This window comes from Bos taurus, chromosome 11 (assembly GCF_002263795.3).
Source record: "Bos taurus isolate L1 Dominette 01449 registration number 42190680 breed Hereford chromosome 11, ARS-UCD2.0, whole genome shotgun sequence".
Classification (NCBI taxonomy): Eukaryota; Metazoa; Chordata; class Mammalia; order Artiodactyla; family Bovidae; genus Bos; species Bos taurus.
Window position 1 is genome coordinate 10,920,445 of NC_037338.1, and position 26,133 is coordinate 10,946,577.

The following is a 26,133-nucleotide window of genomic DNA, read 5'->3' on the forward strand; positions in this document are numbered from 1 at the left end:
GGCTCAGTGGTGAAGAGTCCGCCTGCCAATGCAGGGACACTGGTTTGATCCCTGGTCCAGGAAGATCCCACAGGCCTCAGGGCAACTAAGCCTGTGCACCATAATTACAGAATCCTGGATACAAATACTGAGCCCATGTGCTGTAGCTACTGAAACCATGAGCCCGAGAGCCTGTGCTCAACAAGTGAAGCTATCAAAAAGAGAACCCCATGTACGGCAACTAGAGAGCAACTCCAACTCGCCACAACTAGAGAAAAGCCTGTACAGCAACAAAAACCCAGCAGAGATAAAAACATAAATAATTTAAAAAAAGAATGAATTGTGCTGCTGCTACTCCTGCTAAGTCGCTTCAGTCGTGTCCGACTCTGTGCGAACCCATGGACGGCAGCCCACCAGGCTCCCCGTCCCTGGGATTCTCCAGGCAAGAACACTGGAATGGGTTGCCATTTCCTTCTCCAATGCATGAAAGTGAAAAGTGAAAGTGAAGTCGCTCAGTCATATCCGACTCCTATCGACCCCATGGACTGCAGCCTACCAGGTCCCTCCGTCCATGGGATTTTCCAGGCAAGAGTACTGGAGTGGGTTGCCATTGCCTTCTCCGATGAATTGTGAGGTACATAAATTTTATTTTTTGACCAACAATGAGACACACCCTGGGAAAGTAAGAAAATAAATTTTAAAAACCTGACAAATTTTGAAAATCCAGGATCCAAGACAGGGAAAGAAATACGGTTGCATCTGGCACCAGATACATTACACATATGCACCCAGAAAAGGGGGAACAAAATTAACTGAGCTCTGAATAAAAGATTATTACTGGGACTTCCCTGGTGGCCCAGTGGTTAAGAATCTGCCTTGCAACGCAAGGGAGGTGGGTTCGATTCCTGGGAGGGAACTAAGATCCCATATGCCACATAGCACTAAGCCTGAACGCCACGTCTAGAGTCCATGTGCCACACTGTACAATGAAGATCCGTGTGCTGCAACTAAGACCTGAGACAGCCAAATCAATAAATATTCTAAAAAACTGTTTAAAAGTTTTATACCCAAACAAGTTGTTATTCCTATACAAAGGTGACAGAATGATAATCTCAAATTTGCTAGAACTGAAGACATGTTCACTGCTAAAAAACTACTGAAAAATCTATCCAAATTTAAATAAAATTATTTAAATTAATAAACTCAGTTATATTGAAAAGACTTGTAACAAATACCAATGCTTTTAAAAAACATACAGTGATTTTGCTTATAATATGAAAGAAAAATGTTATACTTCTTGAAAATAAAGCCAATCAATACAGGAATAATACTTCCAGAATAAACATAAAATTCACAAAATAAATATTGGTACATTGGGGGAAGTGTGCTGTATGTGGGGAGAAGTAGGGCAAGCACAACCAACTTCTTAATTCTTCCTATAATAGTGGAGTCAATAGATACTAACTTCATTTCTGACAGTGATACATTTGAGACAGTGGCTTAAGCATATCTGTTAGTTACAAGGCTGCTGAATTAGCAAAAAAACTCAAAGAAATCATATACCAATGAAAAAAAATCGAAACCTGTAAGAAATCACTAGAAATGATAAGAAACACTGAAGAACCAAGACAATTTTGGAAAAGAACAACAAAGTTGGAGGATCCATACTTCCCAATTTCAAAACAGTAATACAACAGTGAAACACTGGCACAAGGACAAGTAAATCAATGGACTAGAATAGACAAAAATAAACCTTTGTGCCATATGGTCAAATGATCTATGATCAAAGGATCTCTGACCCTTGACAAGGGGCCAAGATCACTCAATGGGAAAAGAGTAATTTTCTTAACAAATAGTGCTGGGAAAACTGGATATCCACACACTCTTACAAAGAATGAAGTTGGAACCTTACTTTATAGCATATACAAAAATTACCTTGAAATGAAATAAATACCTAAAATCATAAAATTCTTGGAAGAACACGTTAGGGGAAAGTTTCGTGGCACTGACTTGGTAATGATTTCAAAAGCATATGAAGCAAAAGTAAAAGTCAACAATTGGCATTGCATCAATATTAAAAATTTCTGTGCATCAAAGAACACAATTAAAAAAGGTGAAAAGGCAACTCACTGGTTGGGAGAAAAATTTATAAATCATGTATGTGATAAAAGGTTAATACTCAGAATATATAAAGAACTTCAACAACTCAATGACCAAAAAATAAATAACATGATTCAAGAATGGACCAAGTATTTGGACAGACATTTTTCCAAAGATGATATATGAATGGTCAAGAAGCATGTAAAAAGATGTTCAATATCAGTAACCATCAAAGAAATGCAAAGCAAAACTGTAAGATATCACTTCATACTTCTTAGGACGCCACTATTAAAACAGAAAATAAGTGTTGGCACAGATGTGGAGAAAGTGAACCGTTCTGTCTCATTAGTGGGGCTGTAAATGGTGCAGCTACTGTGGAAAACAGTAGAGTAGTTCCTCAAATAGTTACAAACAGGATTACCACATAATTGAACCACTCCACTTCTGGATATATAGCCACAAAACTGAAAGCAGGGTCTCAAACGGACATTAGTACACCCATGTCCACAGCATCACCATTCACAACAGTCTAAAGGCAGAAGCAACGCAAGTATCTACTGCTGGATGAATGAACAAATGTGGCACACACACACTGCAGCATTAGTCAGGTTTTTTTTTTTAAACAGACAATCCTGTCAGATGGTACAACACTGATGATCCTTGAGGAGATGCTAAGGGAAATAAACTTGCTACTTAAGGATAAACACCGTATTCCACTTACATGAGGTAACTAGTGTAGTCAAATTCTTAAGACACAGAGAGTAGAATAGTGGTTGCTAGGGGTGAAGCATAAGGTGGTATGTATTTAATATCACTGAACTATACCAGCCACAAAAATAAATTCAAAATGGATTAAAGACAAATGTAGGAACTGAAACTACAACCAAGAAAAGACTAAACTTCCTGAAGAAAACACAGGCAGGAAGCTATGTGACGCTGGTTGGCCTCAGTGCTTTTTCTTGGATGTATCTTCTCAGGCGTGGGAAACAAAACCAAAAATAAACAAATGGGACTACATCAAAATAAAGAGCTTTTCCACAGTAAAGGGAACCATCAAGAAAAAGAATAGGCCATCTACTGAATGGGAGAAGATAACTGCAAGCAATTTATTGGAGAAGGGGTAAGTAAGCACAATATATAAAGAACTCATACAACTCAACACAAAAAAACTAAACAACCTGATTTTGAAAATAGGCAAAGGATCTGAATAGACATTTTTGCAAAGAAGACATGCAGATGGCCAAGAAGCACATGAAAAGATGCTCAACATCACTAATCATCAGTAAAGTAAAAAGCAGAAGTACAATGGGATATTATCTAACATGTCAGAATGACAGCAAAATACAACAAATAACAATGTGGGAAAGGATGCAGAGAAAACAGGATGCTCATGCACTACTGGTGGGGATGGAACTGGTGCAGCCGTTATGGAGAACATGGAGGCTCCCCTCAAAATTAAAAGCAGAACTACCACATGACCCAACAATTAACCTATGGCTATTTTTCAAAAGAAAACAGAAACACTAATTTGAAGAGATAACTCCACTACTACATTCACTGAAGCATCATTTAGAATAGTCAAGGTATGGAAGCATAAGAATTCTTATCACAAGGAAAATATCTTTTTCTATTTCTTTTATTTTCTATCTATATGAGGTGATGGATGTTCACTAAACTTACTGTGATAATCATTTCATGATGTATACATCATGTGAAATGCCAGGCTGGATGAATCACAAGCTGGAATCAAAACTGCCAGAAGTAATAACAACCTTAGATGTGCAGACGAGAATACCCTAATGGCAGAAAGAGAAGAAGAACTAAAGAGCCTCTTGATGAAGGTGAAAGAGAGTTTAAAAGCTGGCTTAAAACTCAACATTAAAAAAACCACAATCATGGCATCTGATTCCATTACTTCATGGCAAATAGAAGGGGAAAAAGTGGAAACAGTGACCAATTTTCTTTTCTTGGCTCCAAAATCACTGCGGATGGTGACTGCGGCCATGAAATTAAAAGACAATTGCTCCTTGGAAGAAAAGCTTTGACAAACCTAGACAGTGTATTATAAAACAGAGCCATCACTTTGCCTATAAAGGTCCATACAGTCAAAGCTACGGTTTTTCCAGTAGTCATGTATGGATGTGAGAATTGGGCTATAAAGAAGGCTGAGTGCCAAAGAATTGATGCTTTTGAACTGTGGTGCTGGAGAAGATTCTTGAGAGTTTCTCGGACTGCAAGGAGATCAAATCAGTCAATCCAAAGGAAACCTGGATATTCATTGGAAGGACTGGTGCTGAAGCTCCAATTCTTTGGCCACTTGATGCGTAGAGCTGACTCACTGGAAAAGACCCGATGTTGTGAAAGATTGAAGGCAAGAGGAGAGAAGAGCAGAGATGAGATGGTTAGACAGAATCACCAACTCAATGGATGGGAACATGAGCAAACTCCAGGAGACAGTAGAGGACAGAGGAGCCTGGCCTGTTGCAGTCCATGGGATCACAAAGAGTCAGACATGACTTAGCAACTAAAGAACAACAAATAAAAGATAAGTTATTATGCTGTACTCAAACAGATATGTCAATTATATATCAATCAAACTGGAAGAAAAATAATTTATAACACTTGTACATTGACAACTACAAAACACTGCTGGAAGACATTAAAGATATAAATAAATCAAAAGACATTCTGTATTCCTGGGTTGGAAGACAGTATCATTAGGATGGCATTAAGCCCTAAAGCAAACTACCTATTAAATGCAATTAATATCAAAATCACAATGACATTTTCAGCAGAAATAAAAAAGCTGATCCTGCTCTCTTTTTACTTCTGTCATTTTTTAGTTAAATTTTTATGTTATATTTGGAGTGTAGTTGATTTGCAATGCTGTGTCAGTTTCAAGTGTTTAGCAAAGTTATTCAGTTATACGTATACACATATCTATTTTTTAGATTCTTTTTTCCATTTCGGTTATAAAAGGAAAAAGAAAAAAAAAAAAAAAGCTGATCCTAAAACTCACATGGAGACATAAGACCCCGACTGGCCAAAAGTGTCATTAAAAAAAAAAAAAAAGTTGTAAGGCTAACATTTCTCAATTTTAAAATTTACTGGCAGCCCAGTGGTTGAGAATCAGCCTTCCAATACAGGCGATGTGGGTTCAATCCCTGGTCAGGGAACAAAGATCCCACATGCTGTGAAGCAAGTTAAGCACCAAAACCACTGATGCCTGTGCTCTGCAACAAAGGACCCTGCGTGACACGACGAAGATCCTGCTTGCCACAACTAAGACCCAAGGCAGCCCAATAAAAATAAATAAATAAATACTTTTTAAAAACCCCAAAACTTACTACCAAAACTACAGTAATCAAATAAGTGTGGTAATGACATAGATATGCATGTAGATCAAAGGAACAGAATTGAGACCCTAGAAATAAACCCTCACATCTGTGGTCAATGGTGTCAGGACATTCAATAAGTAAAGAACAGTCTTGACAACTGGTGCTGGGACAACTGGATATCTATGTGGAAAAGGATGATATTTGGTTTCTGTGCTGTGCTTAGCTGCTCAGTCATGTCTGACTCTTTGCAACCCTATAGACCATAGCCCGCCAGGCTCCTCTGTTACTGGAGATTCTCCAGGCGAGAATACTGGAGTGGGTTGCCATGCCCTCCTCCATAGGATCTTCCCAACCTAGGGATCAAACCCAGGTCTCCTGCAATGCAGGCGGATTCTTTACCATCTGAGCCACCAGGGAAGCCCAAGAATACTGGAGCGGGTAGCCTGTCCCTTCTCCAGGGGAACTGCCTGACCCAGGAGTCTAATCAGGGTCTCCTGCATTGCAGGCGGATTCTTTACCAGTTGAGCTACCAAGGAAGTCTGTTTGACCCCTACCTCATACCATAAATTAACTCAGTATACATCCAAGATGCAAGTGAAAGAACTAAAAGTATAAAATTCTTGAAAAAAAATAAATGGACAGATCCTCATGACTCTGGATTTGGCACCAAAAGCACAAGCAACAAAAGAAAAGATAGGCACACTGGGGCTTCATCAAACATAAAATGCTACGCAGCAAGGAACAGTAAATAAGTAGAAAACACGTATTTGCAGATTACACACCTGATAAGCTTGCACAATCCAGAATATATAAAGAACTCTTACAACTCAAAAACATAAAGGACAATTAAAAAGTGGACAAAGACCTGAATAGATGTTTTTCTAAGGAAGATCTAAAAATGATCGAGTACATAAAAAGGTACTTTAACATCATTAGTCGTTTTGGGAAAGGGAAAGGCAAAACAAACCACAATGAAAATGACTGTGAGTATGAGATACAACTTGGTTCCTACTGGGATGGCAAAAAAAGGTAGAGTGTTGGTGAATGTGGAGAAGCTGGAACCCTTAGAAATTGTTGGTGGGTATGTCAAATGAGGCAGCCACTGTGGAAAACACTTTGAAGGTTTCAGAATAAGCTTAAAATTATTGGGTTGGCCAGAAAGTTCAAGTTTTTCCATAACCTCTTAGGGAAAAACCTGAATGAACTTTCTGGACAACCCAGTAGTATTTCCAACTCCTACGTATATACCCGAAAGAACTGTATGTAGGTGTTTAAAAACTTGTACACAAATGTTCATGTTAGGTCTATTCACAATAGCCAAAAGCCAGAAACAACTCAAATGTCCATGAATGGATGGATAAATAAAATGTCGTCTAAACAAGTATTATTATTCAGCCATAAAAAGCAATGAACTACTGACAGATGCTAGGACATGGAGAAATCTCAGAAGATTATCCTAAAGTCAAAGAAGCCTGACACAAAGATCACATATGATGTGATTCCAATTAAATGAAATAACCTGAGTAGGAAAGTTCAGAAACACGAAGTAGACTTCTGTGGTTGTCAGGGACTGGTAGGAAGGAGAAAAGGGAGTGATTGCTTAATGAGGTTTCTCCTGGGTGATGAAAAATTCTGGGATTAGGCATGGTGATAGCTGTAAAACACTGTGAATGTATTTGGCGCCATGGAACTGTCCACGCAAAATGATCAACTGTAGACTTCATGCTTTATGTTTTACTACACTATCCCTCCCAAAATGCTCTATCTGCATCCCTTCCCCCATCTCCTTATGGAACAAAATGCCTCAATCCTGTCTTTCCCTATTCTTTGCTTACTTAAAAAAAAATCTTATGGTACTATTTATACATGTAAGTACTGTCATTAAATACCTACCAAAAACTCAATGATGAGAAATAATATTTATGGTAAATGTCTGAATGTTTTGTGCCTTCTTCCCACTAGACTAGTGGTCTCCAAATTGTTTGAATTATTGGGTTCTACTGATTAAGTATTTCTGAGCAGAAATTATTAGATACTTACAAGTTATGTATTATTGCTGTATTTATGTATTGTAAAACATAGACAAAACAAACTTTAAAAGGTTCATATTCCAATGAACCACTTTGCAAGTATCCTTATTTGGAGAGCACATCTCCAAATAAATTTTATCTTGGGTTAAAGTGATGGTTTGCATTTACTGACCCTGTAAAATCTGCCTTTATGGAATTCTCTAAATTAAGGCCATATTAGCCTCATATGACTATTGTTACTGAGAACATACTGTAAGGACTCCATTGAGGATTTTGTTACACCACAATGCTTTCTTAAGGACAGATTAAATTTCTCTTAAGTCTTTAGAACCAGAGATATCTGTACTGCTCTTGAAATTTTTGTTTTTCTATTAGACTTATGCAACTGATCACAAAAGTCTACCAATATTTAACTAGTAGAAAACATAAAGCAAAATTTGTGACTCATTTTTAGGAACCATATCCACAAGGTATCAACTTGTCTTCCCATTACTCTTAATTATTCACTCATTTGTTTTAAAAATCATGTTGTAGCTCACTCCACCCTGGCTTCAATCTAACTTTCTATCATTCCAATTCTTCATCAACTTAAAAAAATCATATCATATTACTTATATATGTATGTGTGTATGTATATGTGTGCTTAAAAGAACGTCAAGATTTCTTAAAAGATAGGGAGGAATGAATAAAGAAAATCAACAGGCAAAAAAAAAGCAGGCAATATTGTTCAGAATGAAGGTCATTCTAACTTGAAGTTCCCCTGTCCCAAGGGTATACACTGCAGATTCTGAAGCATTTAGCAGCAAAGCCTTTCATCCAAAGGGTAATTTGTAAATGAGTGTTGATGAAAAGAATGACAACTCACAATAGCACTGTGCTACACTTTCTCACTCTTTTCCAGTTGGTAAGAAATATTATAGGGAGGAAAGGGCAATTGGCTTTTTTTCACCTGTGTGCAAAGCTTAACTAAAGAAGTCCATGAAAAAGGCAGTCACATTGCCAGATGGAATTTGTAGCCATGTACCTGGATGTGTTTCCTTCTGGTGTGCTCTGAAGTAATTTGGGGATAACCTGTATTCAAAGCTTTCTTGTTTTTCTTGCTCCGCTTCTCAAGGTATCTCCTCTGGTGGTCGGTGATACTGCTGTATAATTTAATTCGCCTGGGTGACAAACAAACTCTTTCATGGCCAAAAGCATGGATCAATCGGGCAGTGTCAATGGTGGAAATTGAGCTGCTCCTCTCATGCAAAGTCATTTCCTTATCTGTTTGGGTCAATATATCTGATTCCACAGGAGAAGTGGTGGTAGAAAGGATGTTGGTGGTCGTATCTGTGAGCAGCTCACTATCCTCTGAGTGTCTAGAATCTGAAGAAGTGTTATTTATATAATGAAAACCTGGATGTTTTCTCAGAATGTATTTATCAAACTTAAACTGCTCAATTTTAATCTGATTGGGCCTCCCAGCTTGATGAGCAGAAAGAATCTTATTTTTTTTAAGATCACCTGTGTTTTTATGGCATTTCTCCAGGCTTTTATACCGTTTCTTTTTCTGAAGCTTGTTTTTCTGCTGCTGCTGTTTATCACTCCATTCCTTAGCATCTTGTTCCCCTCTGCTGTCATCCTGTGTACTTTCTGAGGGCTGAAGAGAATGTGTGATGGGATGCTGAAGAAGTTTAGCCAAACGATCAAGTCGCTCCACCAAGGAAAGTTCCTTCTTGGCACTGACCTCAGGTTTCTGCTGCTTCTGCCGTTCCTGGTATCTGTTCCAGAGTTCATTCAAACTCACAGTGTGCTCACTTGTTAGCTCTGGGGTGGCCTTAGGATCCCTTTTTAGATCATTAATTTGTTTGTCAGATTTTGGAAAATCTCTAGCCTGACTTTGAGTAGCACGCTTCAGTTCCTTGTTTTCCAAGTTTACGTTGATACTGAGGCTCTCTATTCTGGTATAATCTGTCTTTGTCTTTTCCATATGTTGACAAGGGGAAGGAAGACAAGTGTATTCTCTTTGTTTGTCTGGATGATGTTGAAAGAAATCTTTCCAAGAATGCCTCATGAAAACACTTCTTCCTAAGGATTCATGGCAAAAATCTTGGTCACTTGACAGGTGCACTGGATGATGAAAGTAAAACTTAGCTGACCTGAACACAGAATGGGTGGTGTTCTCAAATTCCGAATGACATCTGGATTCTGAAAAGGAGGGGAAAAAAAGATTTGAAGTACTTTCAAAATATCTGCATTCCATTTAGAAATAGTATTCACATTTAATTCTTTATATGGCAAGAGTGGGCAGTCCCCAAGCCTTTCCTGGACTACAAGGCCATCACCCTGGCCTCCCCTTTCCACAGCGATGGAAGGTGGAAGAAGTTAACTACATGATGACTGGACTGTATCCATGAAATAAGGTGCCACAATTCTGAGAACTGGCCTCAAAGAAATGGGAACAAACTGACCCTGGTATTGAAGACTAACTATACTTAAAATAGTCAAGATGATGCTGTGTGACCACTGCATGACCAATTTCAAGACGACTGTCAGAGCTGACTGCAGTTTCTGCATGTAGTCCCCTCCTTCCACGTATACACCCTGAAACTTGCCTTTAAAAGCTCTTACCCACTGGTTGTCAGTGGGGGAGTCAGCCTTTGGACGTAAGTCTCACCCACCCTCCCCCTAGTCTGCTAGCCTCCAAAAGAAAGCAAACTTTCCTTTCCATAAAAAAAAAAAGAATGGTTTATATGCAGATTCAGAAAATTCACTGCCTGTATAAAGGATTCATGCTGTGTGCCTAGAGCCCAGACTGGCATGGTAATACTTCAAGAGACTCAGGGTCAAAAGACCCAGATTCTAGGTTGGATTCTGCCACAATCTGGCTGTATGACCTTGAGGAGGGCACTCTGGTTATTGGGATTGTAACAGCAGCTGCTATCTATCACTGCCTGCTATGTGTGGAGTATTATAAGATATGCTTTACCTCTTTTTTTCTCTCTCTTATAAACTTGATAGAGAGGTATTATTAACCTCATTTTCAGCAAAGAAACCTGAGACTTCACTTTTATCATCAGTAATTAAATGGATAATATTTTCAAAAATGCCAACTCTTTACATGTTTTACAGCCCAGGAAAATTCCTTTTTTGTGAAGTATCTTCACACCTCCCTCCACGCAGATGATACCACTCTAATGGCAGAAAGCAAAGAAGAACTAAAGAGACTCTTGATGAGAGTGAAAGAGTTGAGTGAAGACACTTGCTCCTTGGAAGAAAAGCTATGACAATCCCAGACAGCATATTAAAACCCAGAGATATTGCTTTGGCCACAAAGGTCCTTCTAGTCAAAGCTATGGTTTTTCCAATAGTCATGTATGGATGTGGGGCTTCCCTTGTGGTTCAGATGGTAAAGAACCTGTTTGTGATACAGAGACCCAGGTTCGATCCCAGAAAGATAACCTGGAGAAGGGAATAGCAACCTACTCCCGTACTCTTGCCTGAGGAATTTTATGGACAGAAGAATCTGGCAGGCAACAGTCCATGGGGTCACAAAGAGTCAGACATGACTGAGCAGCTAACGACCTGGACTATAAAGAAGGCGGAGCACTGAAAAATTGATGCTTTCAAACTGTAATGCTGGAGAACTTGAGAGTCCGTTGAACTGCAAGAAGATCAACCCAGTCAACCCTAAAGAAAACCAACCCTGAATATTCACTGAAGCACTGATGCTGAAGCTGAAACTCCAATACTCTGGCCACCTGATATGCAGAGCCAACTCACTGGAAAAGACCCTGATGCTGCGAAAGACTGAAGGCAAAAGGAGAAGGGGGCAGCAGAGGTGTGATGGTTAGATAGCATCACCAAATAAATGGACATGATTTAAGCAAACTCCAGGAGACAGTGAAGGACAGGGGTGCTTGGCGTGCTATAGTTCACAAGGCTGCAAAGTCAGACATGACTTAGTGACTGAACAATGCTCACCAGAATTAAGTGGAAACATGTGGACATTGGTGCTTGGGGGCACACATGCTCTCTCTCTCTTATAGCTCCTACCCCACCACCCAATCCCATTACCTGCAATATCTATCTGTAAGGCTTTCTTTTCTTCTGACCAGGCTTCCTTAGGAACCTTCCTCTTACTATGGACCTCCTCTTTCTGTTTAATGGCTTTAGTGTCTGGCAGACTATCAGTCTTTGTGTCTTGAGTTGAGTGCTGTGAAGCAGCAGCAGTACTGGAACCTAAGACAGGAAAAAGAAGACTGTAAGTTGACAAAACGTATTTTAAAATACTTTTCAAGCATCTACCCTGGGTTGGGAAGATCCCCTGGAGAAGGGAAAGGCTACCCACTCCAGTATTCTGGCCTAGAGAATTCCATGGACTGTACAGTCCATGGGGTTGCAAAGAGATGGACACGACTGAGCGACTTTCACTTTTCACTTTCACTAGAGTGAGAAGACAGTTAAGATGGGTAAACACTGAGAGTGAAAGAGAAAGACATCTTAGGGAAAGGGGACTACATATGAAAAAAATGGAATCAGGAAAGTAACTCAACATCTAAGAAAGAACAATTATATAATTTATTTGATTATAGAATTTGTAAGCACTGAGAAGTTGTTTGGGAGCCAATTCTACTATTCTGAAAGACTAGGCTAAAGAGGTTTATTTTTAATGTGTAAGGGCAATGAAAACTTTTTGATGTGGAGATTAACATGATCAAAACTTTTTTTTGAAGCACTGATTTAGCTACAGCAAAAAAGGGGGTAAATTTTTGAAGTTCTGCTCAGAATACATATAAGTTCTGAAATAGAAGCAATACACACAAAAAAGAGAAGTGGCTAATTATACTCCAAAATATATTTCAATATTTATAACTGTGGCAGAAACTACCAGCTGCCTTCTGAAATTGATTTTCCTCTGCCTCTGAAATAGAACCTGACTTAGCTGGGCATATGTTTATGAGAAGAGAGATTATATTCCCCAGCCTCCCTAGCATCACAGGTTGGTGTGACCATAGCCAGAGTGGTGAATAACTCTGGCTAACAGGATGGGAGGGGAATGATACATTTAAATTTTGAGAAGTATTTAAAGGAAGAAATATACTTTTTTCTTTTCCTGTTTTCCTTTCTACCGCCTGGAATATGGGTCTGATGGCTACAGTATGAGAATGGAGGCTAAAACATTGAAGCAACGGGAGAGAAAGAGCTTTGTTACCTGCTTTATCTATTCTTTCTATCAACAAGTCTTTTTGTTTTGTTTTGATCTCTGAGAGCTAAAGCTAATCCTAACTTAAACACACCTGAATAGGCATATTTAATTAGTACAGTCCTACTGAAGTGTTTTAACTGAGTAGGTAGTTAGGAAGTAAACAAGTTAAATTCCTGAAGAACAAAAGCCTATGTATGACAATGTTATTAAAGAGCTAGCATCTCATGGCACCAAATACTTTTATCAGAAATGTTTTTTAAAATCCATTATGTGAATTTATGGCAGTCAGATTAATTTGTGTACAATATACACAAAGTTTTCCAAAAATATCTCAAAGAGCTTTAAAAACGTTGATTTCACCTGCCAGTGCATACCAAAAGCTGCAGCTAATATTCTATTTCAGACATGGACAAGATGGAGGAGGGTTGAAGACAACTGGATAACACTTTTCTATTTACTGATATATTCATTTTAGAAGGCCAGAAGAAAATGAGTGATACCTCTACCTGTGGTATCTTTCTCCAAAGATTCTTTTTCTTCAGAGCCAGCAATCTTGGTCACTGCCTTTTTAGTGTAGATCTCCTTTTCTTGGTTTTTGTCTGAGAGGTCCTCATCCCCAGTGATGAGAACTTGAACGTGAGCATCTGGAATAATGATGTGATTTGATCCCATGGAGAAGGAAAAGGTAACACCAGAAAGTAATACACCACCCTCCCCCCAAAAACAAAACCTCTTTATATACTAGCGGAAAAAAGCATCTCATAGGCTCAACCATGTAAAAGCTGTGGCAGTTCTGAGGACTGCCACATATGACAGTTTTAACATATGACAGTTTTGGGGAGTTTGGAAAACTTTCCATATTTTTCTGTGTACAATCATTTTAAATAAAATCTGCTCTTTGCTGATTTGATGCAACAGTAAGAAAAAAAAAGGGGGGATCCAGATCAGGTATCTTTCAAAGTAGAAAAGTAGATCTGAACAATCTTTCAAGTTCTTTGGACTAGTCAAAGTTTTTCTCAATTAGGGGGCAAATTTCATATAATACTAGAAAAAATTTATATCACCTAGATTTTATATACAGTACTCACGTAATTTGAAAAAATCTTCTTGAGTTAAATTTGCCTGATAATTTCTAATTCCTTTTTCTTGGTCATATTTGCTAGAGATTTATCTACTTAATTGGTCTTTTAAAGTGAGTTTTTTTGTGTATATAAGAAAACTCAAGTGCAAAATTATGTTGGTAAATAAATTAAAAATCACCAATACAACAACTAGGATACAGTTACCGAGCAGTTAATAATGGTTATAGAGCTTAAAAAATAAAACATTACAGATATAGTGATATAATCATAGATACTCTATGTGAAGGCTCAATTAATACCATTTTCAGCAGCAACCTTAAGCTCAATTTAGAATCTGCCAATTTCAAGGATGTTTTTGAATGTATTGGATTATTTTGCATGTCTTTCTTTAAACTTTATATAAAAAGGTGTAATACTCTGAGTACCTTTAACTTGTCTTTTACACTCCAAATTATGATTGGAGGATTTACTCATAGTGACTCTAATTAATTCATTCTCAATGTTACACAGAATTCTATTCAATTAATGTATCAAGTCATCTGTTGATAAACTTTAGGCTATTTCTAATTTTTTTAATATTAAAAAGCATTACAATGAACATTGTTGTAGAATTTCTTTGTAGCTTGTATGAATTGCAAATATTCTCTCAGTCTGTGTCTTGTCTTTGTTATATGTCTTTTGGTATACAAAATTTTTTAATAATATCATTTATTTTTTTTTTCTTTCATGGGCTGTGCTTTGCAGGTCTCATTTAACAAACCAGTATTTCATGGTCAAAACACAGTCATCTAAATTCTAAAAGCTTAAAGTTTTCCTTTTTACATTTAATATCACTTGGACTACGCTTTTGTTTAGTTTGCACTAGGGCTTCCCTGTAGCTCAGATGGTAAATAATCTGCCTGCAGTGTTGGAGACCTGGGTTTGTTTGATCCCTGGGTTGGGAAGATCCCCCGGAGGAGGGCACGGCAACCCACTCTAGTATTCTTGCCTGGAAATCCCCATGGATAGAGGAACCTGGCTGGTTACATTCCACAGGGTCACAAAGAGTTGGACACTAACGAGTGACTAAGCACAGAGCACACAGGGATCTATCAGATTTTATTTTTTCTTACATCTATCATCAGTGGCCAAAACACTACTGACTAGTTCACCCCCTCCCCAGGATATGTCATCTGTGGCATATATTAAGTTTCCACATTCATGGGTGTGTTTCTGGTCAACACATTGTTTATTACTACATATTAGGTCTTAAATATGTTTTACACACACACACACACACACACACACCACACACATGCACACAGTAAGTCTTTTGATATCTGGTATGGCAAGGTCCCTATCTTATTCTTTAAATATACTTCTTGATTTTCAAAAAAACCTTGGAATCAGCCTGTCAAGTCCCACGAAAAATTCTACTGGAATTTTGAGTAGTGATGCATTGAATTTACTTAGGGTTCCTTACTGTAATTCAATGAAGCTTAATCATTTTCTATGTCCTTTGTTAGAGTCATTTCTAAGTACTTATTTTTTGTTGTTTTTAAAAAGCGTATCTTAAAAATGCCTTTTGCATTATGTCTCAGAAGACACATACCAAATATTGCACAGAGAATTCAGTGAATTGTTAAAAAAGTGAACATGTACCAGGGTTTTAAAAAAAACCTGGCTCGAAGTACACATGCTCCCCTCATTCTTTCTTCCAATCTCCCCCAGGATGATAATTAACAGCCCATTTTAAATGCAACAAACTACTTATATTTCTGAACTTTCTGTAAATAGAAAAAAAGAGCACATAGCCTTATGTCTTGCTTTCTTCTCTCATGTTGTATTTGTAAGATCCATTAAGTGTTAAAACATATTTGTCCTTTACTTAGTCTCATTTTCTGGTTGGTATTAACAATGTTAATACAATTCATCCATACTACTGGAAAAATAACGGGCATTTGGTAATTTCTGGTTTGAAGCTATTACAAGAACTGCTGTAAAGAATATTCACTTGTTTCTCTTGGTGCTCATGCACATCCTCTTCCGTGGAGTATATAATTAGGATCAGAACTGCTTGATTATGCTTTTGTGTAACTTAGTAGATAATGGCAAATTGCTTTCCAAGGTTACTCTCGAAATTTACATTCTCACCAGTAGTGAATAAATACCTCTTGTTTTATATTCTTACCAGCACAGTACTGACTTTTTCATTCCAGCCATTCTAATGGGTATGCAGAGATCTTACTGTGATCCTAATTTGCAAATCCCTGCTGATGAATCAAGTTGAATATTTTTGCCTTATGTTCATTGGCTATTCGATATTCTCTTTTATAAAGCACCTAATTCAAGTACTTTTGTCCTTTTCAAAAATTGGATTGCCTATCTTTTCACATTGATTTGTATTAGTTCATTTTATATTCTAGATAGAAGTCCTTTGTGAGATACGTATTGAAAACATCTTCCCCACTCTGTGGCTTGCCTTTGACTCTTTCATTTGGTGGTTAATTAATAGAATACCTTAATTTCATGTGATATATCTGTCAATATTTTCTTTTATGGTTACTATTTTTGGGGGCTAGGGATTCGATTTAATAAATCTTTTCCCACTGCAAGATTATGAAGACATACTCCTCTGTATTTTCTTGCAGAAAACTGACATATTTCATCTACCTATGCCTTTCATATTTAAATCTATGAAGTATATGGAATTGATTTTGACGTGTAGTGAAGTAGGGGGGATCAGTGTTCTTTTTTTTTTTTCCCCTAATATCCAATTTACATAACATCATTTTACCAAAAACATCATCTTTTTCCCCACGGTACTGCAGTGGTAGCTTTATCATCAATCAGGTGTCCATACATATGTGAATCTGTTTCTGGAGTATTCTCTGCTCTGGTCAGTCTGTTTATCTTTGTGCCAACATCACACTGTCTTGATTACTACAGCTTTATAATAAGTTCTGATACTTGGTAGTATAAATCCTCTAGATTTGTTCTATTTAAATTTTTTATTACATATATTTAAGGGTATAACTTTACCCTAACTATCACTTTGGCTATCTTCTATACATTTTGATATCAGAGTTTTAAATATATTGCAACTTCCAGTATTACTTTAACTTCTGAGTTACTTAGAATTAGTTTTAAATTTTCAAATGCATGGTTATTGTATTAGTGTATGTATATAATATTTATATATTATGTATATTAGTTTCCCAGGGCTGCCACAGTAAATTATTACCAACTGAGTGGCTTAAAACAAAATACATTTATTCTCCCACAGATCTGGAGTCAAGTGTCAGCAGGAACATGCTCTCTCAAAAGGCTATCTGGGAGAATTCTTCCTTATCTCTTCCAGCTTCTAATGATCCCTAGTACTCCCTGGCTTAAGGCAGCACAACTCCAGTCTTTGCTTTTGTCTTCACATGGCCCCCTCTCCTAGTCAGTAAGTACACGAATCACTGGATTTAAGGTCCACTCTAAACCCACAATGATTTAATCTAAAGATCTTTAACTAATTACATCTGCAAGTAACATTACATACTGAAGTTCTCAGTGAACATGAGTTTTGGGGGAATACTATTCAACCCAAAAACAGATTTTTGTTTTGTTATTACAAGTTTTTATTGTTGATTTCTAATTTGGCTACAGTAATCAAAGAAGTTGTTCTGTTTGAACATCATTTCTTTAAAAGCAACAACTTCATCCATTTTTCTAAGTGTTTCACCTGTTCTTTAAAAAAATGCAAAGTTCTCAATCAAATTTTAAAATTCCATTGTTTAAATCTTCTCTAATTTTTTTGTTTTATTTTTTCCCCTTTTTATTATTAAAACCCTTGTGTAAAGGGCTGACATTAAATAGAACTCAAGAAGGGTTCTCTGCTTCTTAGGAAACTCCCACCCAGAAGCAGGTTATCTATGAATGGTTTAGTACCTGACAGGTGAGGGCTGTCCTGCACTGTCCAAAACCAAGCCAGGCATGCCGCACCACACCCCCGCGGATATGGGCAGCCGCCTGCCAGAGGGGGACCAGCTATCTGAACCCACCAAGGCTTCCATGGTGCTGCCGTATGGTTCTACCTCAGTGGGATTCCAGAGGTCTACAGTCTTAAATCTCACAGATGGTAGCTTTGACCAATTGGCTCCTCAACCAAGTACATACACTTTAATCCTCTTTCCAGCATCTCTCAGTTTCTGATGGATATGAACTGTTGGGTTTACCTATATCTTCCTGTCATTTTTTCCTGCATACAAGTTTGAGTACGTGAAAATAAGCTCAAATTTTACCTTGCTTGTTGTTATATTTGAACCTTTTTTTATTGGAAGGGAAACTCGTGTGTGCATGCGTGTGTGCACTCTCAGTCGCCCAGTCATGTCTGACTCTTTGTGACCCCATGGACTGTAGCCTGCCAGGTTCCTCTGTCAATGGGATTCTCTAGGCACGAATACTAAAGTTGCCATTTCCTACTCTTATATATAGATATAGGCGTATATATATATATATAATTCATAATTATATATAATTACATATTATATAAACATATATGTTTTAATATCAGATATAATTATATAGGTTTATATAATATATATATATTACATATTATATAATTGATATATATTACTATTAGGAGTATTCCTACTCCTAGGAGTATATATATTTTATATATACATATATATATATTATTTTTTGGCCTAGAATTTTATTTTGTCAATATTAACACTGCTCGCTACCTTTTCTTTGGTTAGTATTTGCCAAATATATCTTTTTCTATCTCCTTTATGTTTTGGGAGGTAACACAAAATAAACAGTAATCTAATCAAAATATCAGAAAGTCAAATAGTTCCGTTAAGCTTATAACAGAAATCAACAGTTTTCAAATACCACCAGTTCATTTAGTCATTTCTTCCAGTATCACTAGCCTTGTTTCCAAATAACATGTTTCATATTGTTGTATCCTTTTTAGTTCCAGAAAATTTTTTATTTTCTTCTATGATCAATAGGGATTTACCTCTTAGAAAACTTTCCTGTCACAGCCATATTCCCTCCTTCTATCTTTTGAAGTTTTAACCCTATACTAATGTTCAGTGTTTATATAGTATGTAAATAAGAGTCTTGATTTAGTCAGTCTTCAGTTCATATGTGATTGTGTTATGTTTCTGTTATTCACAGTTAAACCAACTAGAATACCGTAAACATATTTACTTTCTTTTAAAAAGTTTTGCTTTTCCTGAGGAGTTAACAATTGCCTGTTTTTACATTTGCTAAGTTTCTCTATACCATTCCCTTCATCATCCTTATAAATGGGAAACAGAATCGAAAATCTCTTCCAAATACAGTCAACTATATAAGGCAGTCTTATCAGCTTGACTTTTCTTACAGTCCTCTATCTGAACTCGTTCTCGATCTTCTGCACCACTGCTGCAATGGCAATTCCTTTCCCACTCTCCTATGTTGACCTCATTTCCTTCATTCTATGTTTTCCTTTAAAAAACTTAAATCTTTAATTTTAATGAAATAATTTTCCCTCATAATTTCAAGGCATTATTCCTTTAGTTTCTAGTCCCATGTATTACTTTCCTTTTTTTAACTGGAGTATAGTCACTTTACAGTGTTGTATCAAGTTTCTACTGTATAGCAAAAGGAACAAGCTATACGTATACATATATCCCCTATTTTGGGATTTCCTTCCCATTTAGGCCACAGACCACTGAAGAGTTCCCTGTGCTATACAGTAGGTTCTCATTACTTGTCTATTTTATAGATAATATCAATAGTGCATGTATTATTTTTAAAAAGTTTAACATCAGTCTAATATCCATTTCTTTATATGGTACTTGTTTTCTCTTTGGAAGCCTTTTGAATCTCCTCTTGCCAGTGTATCAAAATTTCAAACAGTCATGTGCTTTGATGTGGATTTTTATGTACATAATGGTTCTTATTAATATGAAAATTAATATCCTTCACCTTTGGGATCTATTCCTATACTAGTCCTTTGATTGCTTCTTTTTTACCTTCTTTATCTTCCGTATGGAACACCTATTTTTTGATGATGACCCTTTGGAGTCAATCTTGAATTTTCTTTTCATTTTTTTTTCTTTTCCCTTCTTTTTACATTCTATTTCCTATCAGAATTTCTTACTTTTATATTCCAATCCTTATGAGATTTTTATTTCTGATATATTTAATGGGTTCACTTAGCTGGTATACAAAAGTTTTCTCCAGCAGGTATCTTCTCCCTATTCTTCTTAACCCTTTAAAGTGAGAGGTTCTAAGGCTGGGCTTCGCCCACGGTTAATCAGGAGGGCTTTCCCTTAGGATGTAAAGTCTGAAGTAGACCAACAATAATAGTAACAGATGATCCCTATAAGAAGCGGGAAGTTACAGGGGTCCCTCAGGTAACAAAGCCCAACTTTATTTCCAACACAACATCCTTACCAAATGCACAGTTAGTAAGTTCACTGTGCAGACTTCTAATGGAGTTCCCTGAGCCTACCACTTTTTGTTTCCTGTCAGTTTCTGCATATCCACCTTCTTCACAAGTGTCTAACAGTGGGATCACAGGGTCACCTACATGAACCAAACTGCCACTAGTATATAGCTAGCATATGAGCGTTTTCATTTATGAACTACATTTTGAAAAAACAGTTGCCTTTTTATTTACTTGGCAGCCTCAGTGCTAACTGGCAGATAAACTTATCTTATTTCAAAAGACCTCAAAATGCTTTTGAGTGCAACAAAAGTTATCTGGAAGAATGTCTGCACTTTAGCAAGCAGCCTTTCGTTTGGTTTCCTCATAAAAGCACTAACACCATCACAGGAAATCATTAACACTATGCCCAAACCAGAACATAGAGCCAGCAGCCCTTGTTTGAATACTGCCCCCAGATTAGTAGCTCCTATCTGGCTAATAGCTATGAACATGAATAAAAAACTGTAAATGTAACAAAGTAACATATGTAAGTATACATGTAGAGTTTTCAGTGGCTCCTGAAATTTTCCTTTAATAAATACTACTGTGTATCAATTAAAGAAGCACAATATCAGTGATGCAGAGGGAAAAAAAAATCAAGGAGATTCCTAAAGATTAAAAGCTTTTATAAAACATTGGGGCCTTTATCTGGGAATAAGAATGAAGACCCAAGATCGATGAATGAAGCAGACTGAGTCTTCATGAGCCTGAGACTCATGTGGACTGATGCAAACAGAGAATGTGTATCCTTTCTGCAGAGGACAGTCATGCCTCAGGGTTCACTGATTATTGCCAAGAAGGAATACAAGCTGAGTGCAACCAGATATTCTGACTTTTCAAAGGAAGCCCGAAATCTTATTTTTAAATGTTGGCAGCAAAATTAAAAAACATTCAAAACAACATGTAAGCCACAGATTTTCCTGCAGAATCCAATTGATGAGATATTTATACCATCTGACAGATAAATTCATGAAGCATTTTAATCAACACTTTCTATGGATTTTAGTCTTTAAAACATTTAATTGGATATAATTTCATTTTAAAAGCTGCAATCTAGTTTCCATAGTGAAACTAAAGTTTATTGTTTTCAAAAATTTGAAGCATTTAAAAAGATTTTATATTTTCCTTCTTGTACATACCCAATAAAACACCTAGGAGAAAAATTCGCATTAATGAAGTAGAAAAAAAAGAAAGGATAATACTCCCACTTAGGATGAATACAGAGAAAAAAAAAAAAAGGCCACAAAATACACAAAGCCACTCCAGTCACCTGCATTATCTTTCTGAAAGGGTTTTTTCCCCATTGACAAGGATGCCTTAGTTACCGCCCTCTTACTGTAGATGCCCTCTTTATGTTTAATGTTAACAGTGTCTGCCAGGTCATCATCCCTTGTGCCTAGCACCTGAGCCGGGAAATCTGGAGCAATGGCATCATTGGATCCTACAGAAAAATGGAAAAGCAGTACAGTTAACATAAGTACAGATAAGAATTTAAAGAAAAACAAAAAAAATTACCTCTTAAACCACTTCTATAAAAAAGGCACTACCATGGGAGTGTTATAGGGTAATTAGAAGGAGACATCAGTCAAACTGAAGCTGTCAGAAATGTACAATACTGCTACAATACAATGGAGAAGCAAATGACATAAGAGGAGACATAGAAAGCAGAATATCTGTTCAGAAGGGAGATCAAATTCTAGCTCAGAAATGTTTTCAGACGAGGAGAAACAGATTGCAAGTAGGGACTTTCTGAAATATGAAGAGGAAGGAAGAAACAAAAGCATTTTAGGTGGAGGTTATGGCATTAGCAAAGACAAGGAAAACAGTAAATAAGAAAATCAGATACTTTTGTGGTCAGACATTAAAGAGAGTGGTGGGAGATATTAAAAAGTAATTGGGAACAAAATTCAGCGGGGCATAGCATCCCAAACTAAACGGGGTAATAATAAAGGGAAATACAATCAGGCACATTTTAGGAAGGTCAATCTGACAATAATACAAATTATTCTAAGGAAAATTTTATGTGATAAATGTAAGATTTGAATATAAGATTTTTTTTCTTTTAAAATACATTTCAGTATTAAGTCCACTAATACAGAAACTGATAAGAAGTTTACCCATGTCACAAAGAAGAGGCAAAAGAACATCTCTGGATATGTAAGAGTTTGTAGTAACTATAGAATTATCTTCTATAAAAATGTGTTTTTTTTTTCCTTCTTATCTGATACTCCATATCTCATGCACTTTGTAAGCACCAAAAAGGTACATGGCCAAAGAAGCTAAGTATCAGTTCAGGTGGTTCAGTGGTAAAGAATCTGCCTGACAAGCAGGAGATGCAGGTTCAATCCCTTGGTGGGGCAATTCCCTGGAGAAGGAAATGGCAACCCACTCTAGTATTCTTGCCTGGGAAATCCCATGGACAGAAGAGCCTCATGGGCTACAGTCCCTGGGGACGCAAAAGAGTCAGACGTGACTTAGTGATTAAACCACCACCACCACAAGTATCAGTCCATGAGTATAGTATAAATATGTCATGAGGAATATTTCAGGACAGACTGCAAGAATCCTGTTAAGCCCTCTGGGTCGTATGTCCATTGAGCTTTTCTTTGCTTCTGTGGCATCACTTTCTTTTATTTGCTCCCTATCCTTCAGGTAAATCCTCATTGTCCTTTCTTCAACTAAAACTCTCAGTGTTGGAGTTCCTGAAGCGGTCAGAACTGGGTTCTCTTCTCTTCCTGGATGAACTCCCCAATCACCAATGTATAGAATTATATGTTGATGACCAACAAATATGTATCTCTAGCTGGAACCTTTCTTCTGAGCTTCAGATTCCAGTACTTAGGACACAACTAGCCTCTACAGCATTTGGGGGAGAAACTGTTGTAGCAAAAATAGAAATGACACTTTTCTTAAATAAAAATGAGAGTTTTCTGATAAACAAGGAAAATAAGGAAACAGTGAACAGGCTGGGGAAACAACATAAACAGGCCTGAAAAAGAATAATCTCGGCTTATTCTTTACTGTTACTACTAACACGTGTAGCTAGACTTCTTCACAAAGCCAAACAAAGCTAATTACTCTTTGATACAATTCATATGAATTGTACTCTGCACCTGGCATTCTTCTCCCCCTACACTCTCTCAGTAGCATTCTGCATTCCAAAAAGAAGGTTAGGATCAATAACTTGAGGGAGCGGCAGGCCCAGTTGCTGAGCTGCCTGATGCTAGCTGTGGCCTTTTTTTGAAATTTTGCAAAGGAAAAAAAAAAAAATACAAGGGACATCCCCGGTGGTCCAGTGGTTAAGAAGTCACCTTCCAATGTAGGTGATGTGGTCCAGAAACTATGATCCCACATGAAAGTGAAAGTGTCACTCAGTCAAGTTTGACCCTGTGACCCCATGGACTTCAGTCCACCAAGCTCCTCTGTCCATGCAATTCCCTAGGCACAAACACTGGAGTGTGTGGCCATTCACTTCTCCAGGGACTCTTCCCCACCCGGGGATCAAACTCAGGTCTCCTGCATTGCAGGCAGATTCTTTACTGTCTGAGCCATGGGGAAGTGGTGTACCTTGAGGCAACTGGTCCCTTGGGCCGCAAACTACTGAGCCCACACGCCACAGTTAGAGAGAAGCCCACACAGTGCATCTAAGATGTAGCCAAAAGCAAACAAACAGATAAATTTTTTTAAAATGCAAGACCTTCATTGTGATTCTCTCCCTATTACCCAAAGAAAAGGGGCATAGTCTTGAGACACTAGCCTGCTGTATTTTCCCCTTTGCTGGACAATGAAAGAATAAAGCCATCTCTCTCCTCCTCCAAAACTGTCTGTATGTCTGTTGGGCATCAATGCACAGAAAGCCAAGAATTTGGCAACAAAATTAGAAAAAGACTTCCTTTCCTCATTTAAAAAAAAAAAAACTGTTTTTATATATTATGGAACAACACAAACAACTGTACATGAGGTTTTTTTCACAACTTCCCTTTATTCTCCAAGAGAGGTGATTATGTCAGCTTCAGAGGTGGGGAAGAATACAGTTCCTGAGAGCAGCAGGTATATATAAAAGAGAATCAACCTCATTGGAGCCAAGAGGCAGTTGAAAGAGAGTGCAGCCACACAATATATATATGCCATTGAGTGTATGCATACTTATTTTCCTGTATCTGTGTTCAGCTGTAAAATGTATCAAAATAAGTACAGATTAATGTTTGGGACAGGAAGAGTCCAGAACTCTAACAGGAGATCTGGAATCTCTACACCCACCTGGATGTTTTCATAAAAAACAGCATATGTTTATCATGTGCCATATTCCATGTAGTGCACTTGTACACAAACACATCCGCAAACCAACTCTGTCTAAACTCAACTGCAGATTTAACATCTCCACATGGATGCAGAAGTCTCATTTTTAACATGTCCAAAGCAGGTATCTTGACCATCTTTCCCAAATCTGCTTCTTCCTCAGGCTTCTCCATCTCAGTAAATGTCACCTTTTTTTTAATCCAGTTGCTTATTCTAGAAAACTAGAAAGCATTTTTTTTTAACCTCCTCTCCCTCACTCTCCATATTTTCATTACCAAGTCCAGGAGGAACTATTAAACTTATAAAAATAAGTTGAATGTTTCCATTTCTCTCCATCTCTATCATCATCACTCTAATCCTAGATGCTACCCTTTCTGATACTGACCACTGCAACAGCTTTTAGGTAACTAGTATCCTCAATTCCACTTCTTGACTCCCTACTTTTCATTCATAAGCTATCCTCTACGTAGGAGCATGAAAAAATTACAAATGTAAATCAAACCGTAATTGCCAACTGGAATAAAGTTCAAATGCCTTAATATAGTTTACACAACCCTGCCTCGAAGGCAATGGCACCCCACTTCCAGTACTCCTGCCTGGAAAATCCCATGGATGGAGGAGCCTGGTAGGCTGCAATCCACGGGGTCGCTGAGGGTCAGACATGACTGAGCGACTTCACTTTCACTTTTCACTTTCATGCATTGGAGAAGGAAATGGCAACCCACTCCAGTGTTCTTGCCTGGAGAATCCCAGGGACGGGGGAGCCTGGTGGGCTGCCGTCTATGGGGTCACACAGAGTCGGACACGACTGAAGTGACTTAGCAGCAGCAGCCTCATCTTGAGCCTACCTATCTTTAACCAATTCTAGCCACAGCTCTGGTCCACCCACACTGCCTTCTTCTCATTTGCCAAATGCATCAAACTTCTCTGTTTCTGGAGCTCTGTCCATATTGTTCCCTCCAGCCAGAGCACTTTCACTCCTCACTCTGTCTGCCTAATTTACCTATATCTTCTAGATCTCAGTTCTAGAGTTTCTTCTTTAGCAAGGTCTTCATGAGCTCCTAAAATTAAACTGGATCCTCTTATTCTCTTAGAACTCTTATTTTCTTAATGCATCATTTGTAATTTGTGTACTTATTTGTATCTATTTGTTCATATCTACCTCCCCACTTGAGCATAATCAGAGGGGACATGTTTATTTTGGACAACCCTATAAATGTAGCACCTAGTATAGTATCTGTCAGGAATACTGGGACCGTACTTAGAAGTAGAACTGTTAGTTCATATAGTAATTCTATGTTTAATGTTTTGAGGAACCACTATACAGTTTTCCATAGTTGCTACACCATTACCATTAGCAATACCCAAAGAGTTTCAATCTTCCATATTCCTGCAATCCTTGTTCTTTTTTATTTCACAACAGCCATCCTACTGGGTATCTCTTCATAGTTTTCACTTGCATTTCCTTTATGACTAATGATGTAAAACATCTTTTCACATTCTTTTTGGCCATCTGTATATCTTTCCTGGAGAAATGTCTCTTTAGATGCTCTGCTCATTTAAAAATGAGATTTTGTTGTTGTTGTTGAGCTGTTAAGAGTTCTTCAGACATTATGGATATTAATCTCTTATCAGATATATAAGAACTGCAAATTTTTTTCTCAAC

At 37.5% G+C, this 26,133-nt stretch overlaps 1 protein-coding gene across 7 annotated transcripts in view; it reads right to left on the reverse strand.

Annotated features, from left to right (window-relative positions):
- ALMS1 (ALMS1 centrosome and basal body associated protein) overlaps positions 1–26,133 on the reverse strand; it is a 190,664-nt gene that overhangs the window by 31,294 nt on the left and 133,237 nt on the right. For 3 of the 7 annotated variants that reach the window (XM_010809860.4, XM_010809855.4, XM_010809854.4), the window contains 4 exons: positions 21,439–21,609; positions 13,136–13,279; positions 11,504–11,668; positions 8,472–9,634 (listed from right to left, as the gene is read on the reverse strand). In XM_010809860.4, the coding sequence (XP_010808162.2) occupies positions 8,472–9,634; positions 11,504–11,668; positions 13,136–13,279; positions 21,439–21,609 (1,643 nt within the window). Of the gene's footprint in view, positions 1–8,471; positions 9,635–11,503; positions 11,669–13,135; positions 13,280–21,438; positions 21,610–26,133 lie in introns of those variants that run through there. The other 4 variants (XM_005212516.5, XM_010809857.4, XM_010809856.4 and 1 more) reach the window with 4 other exon arrangements.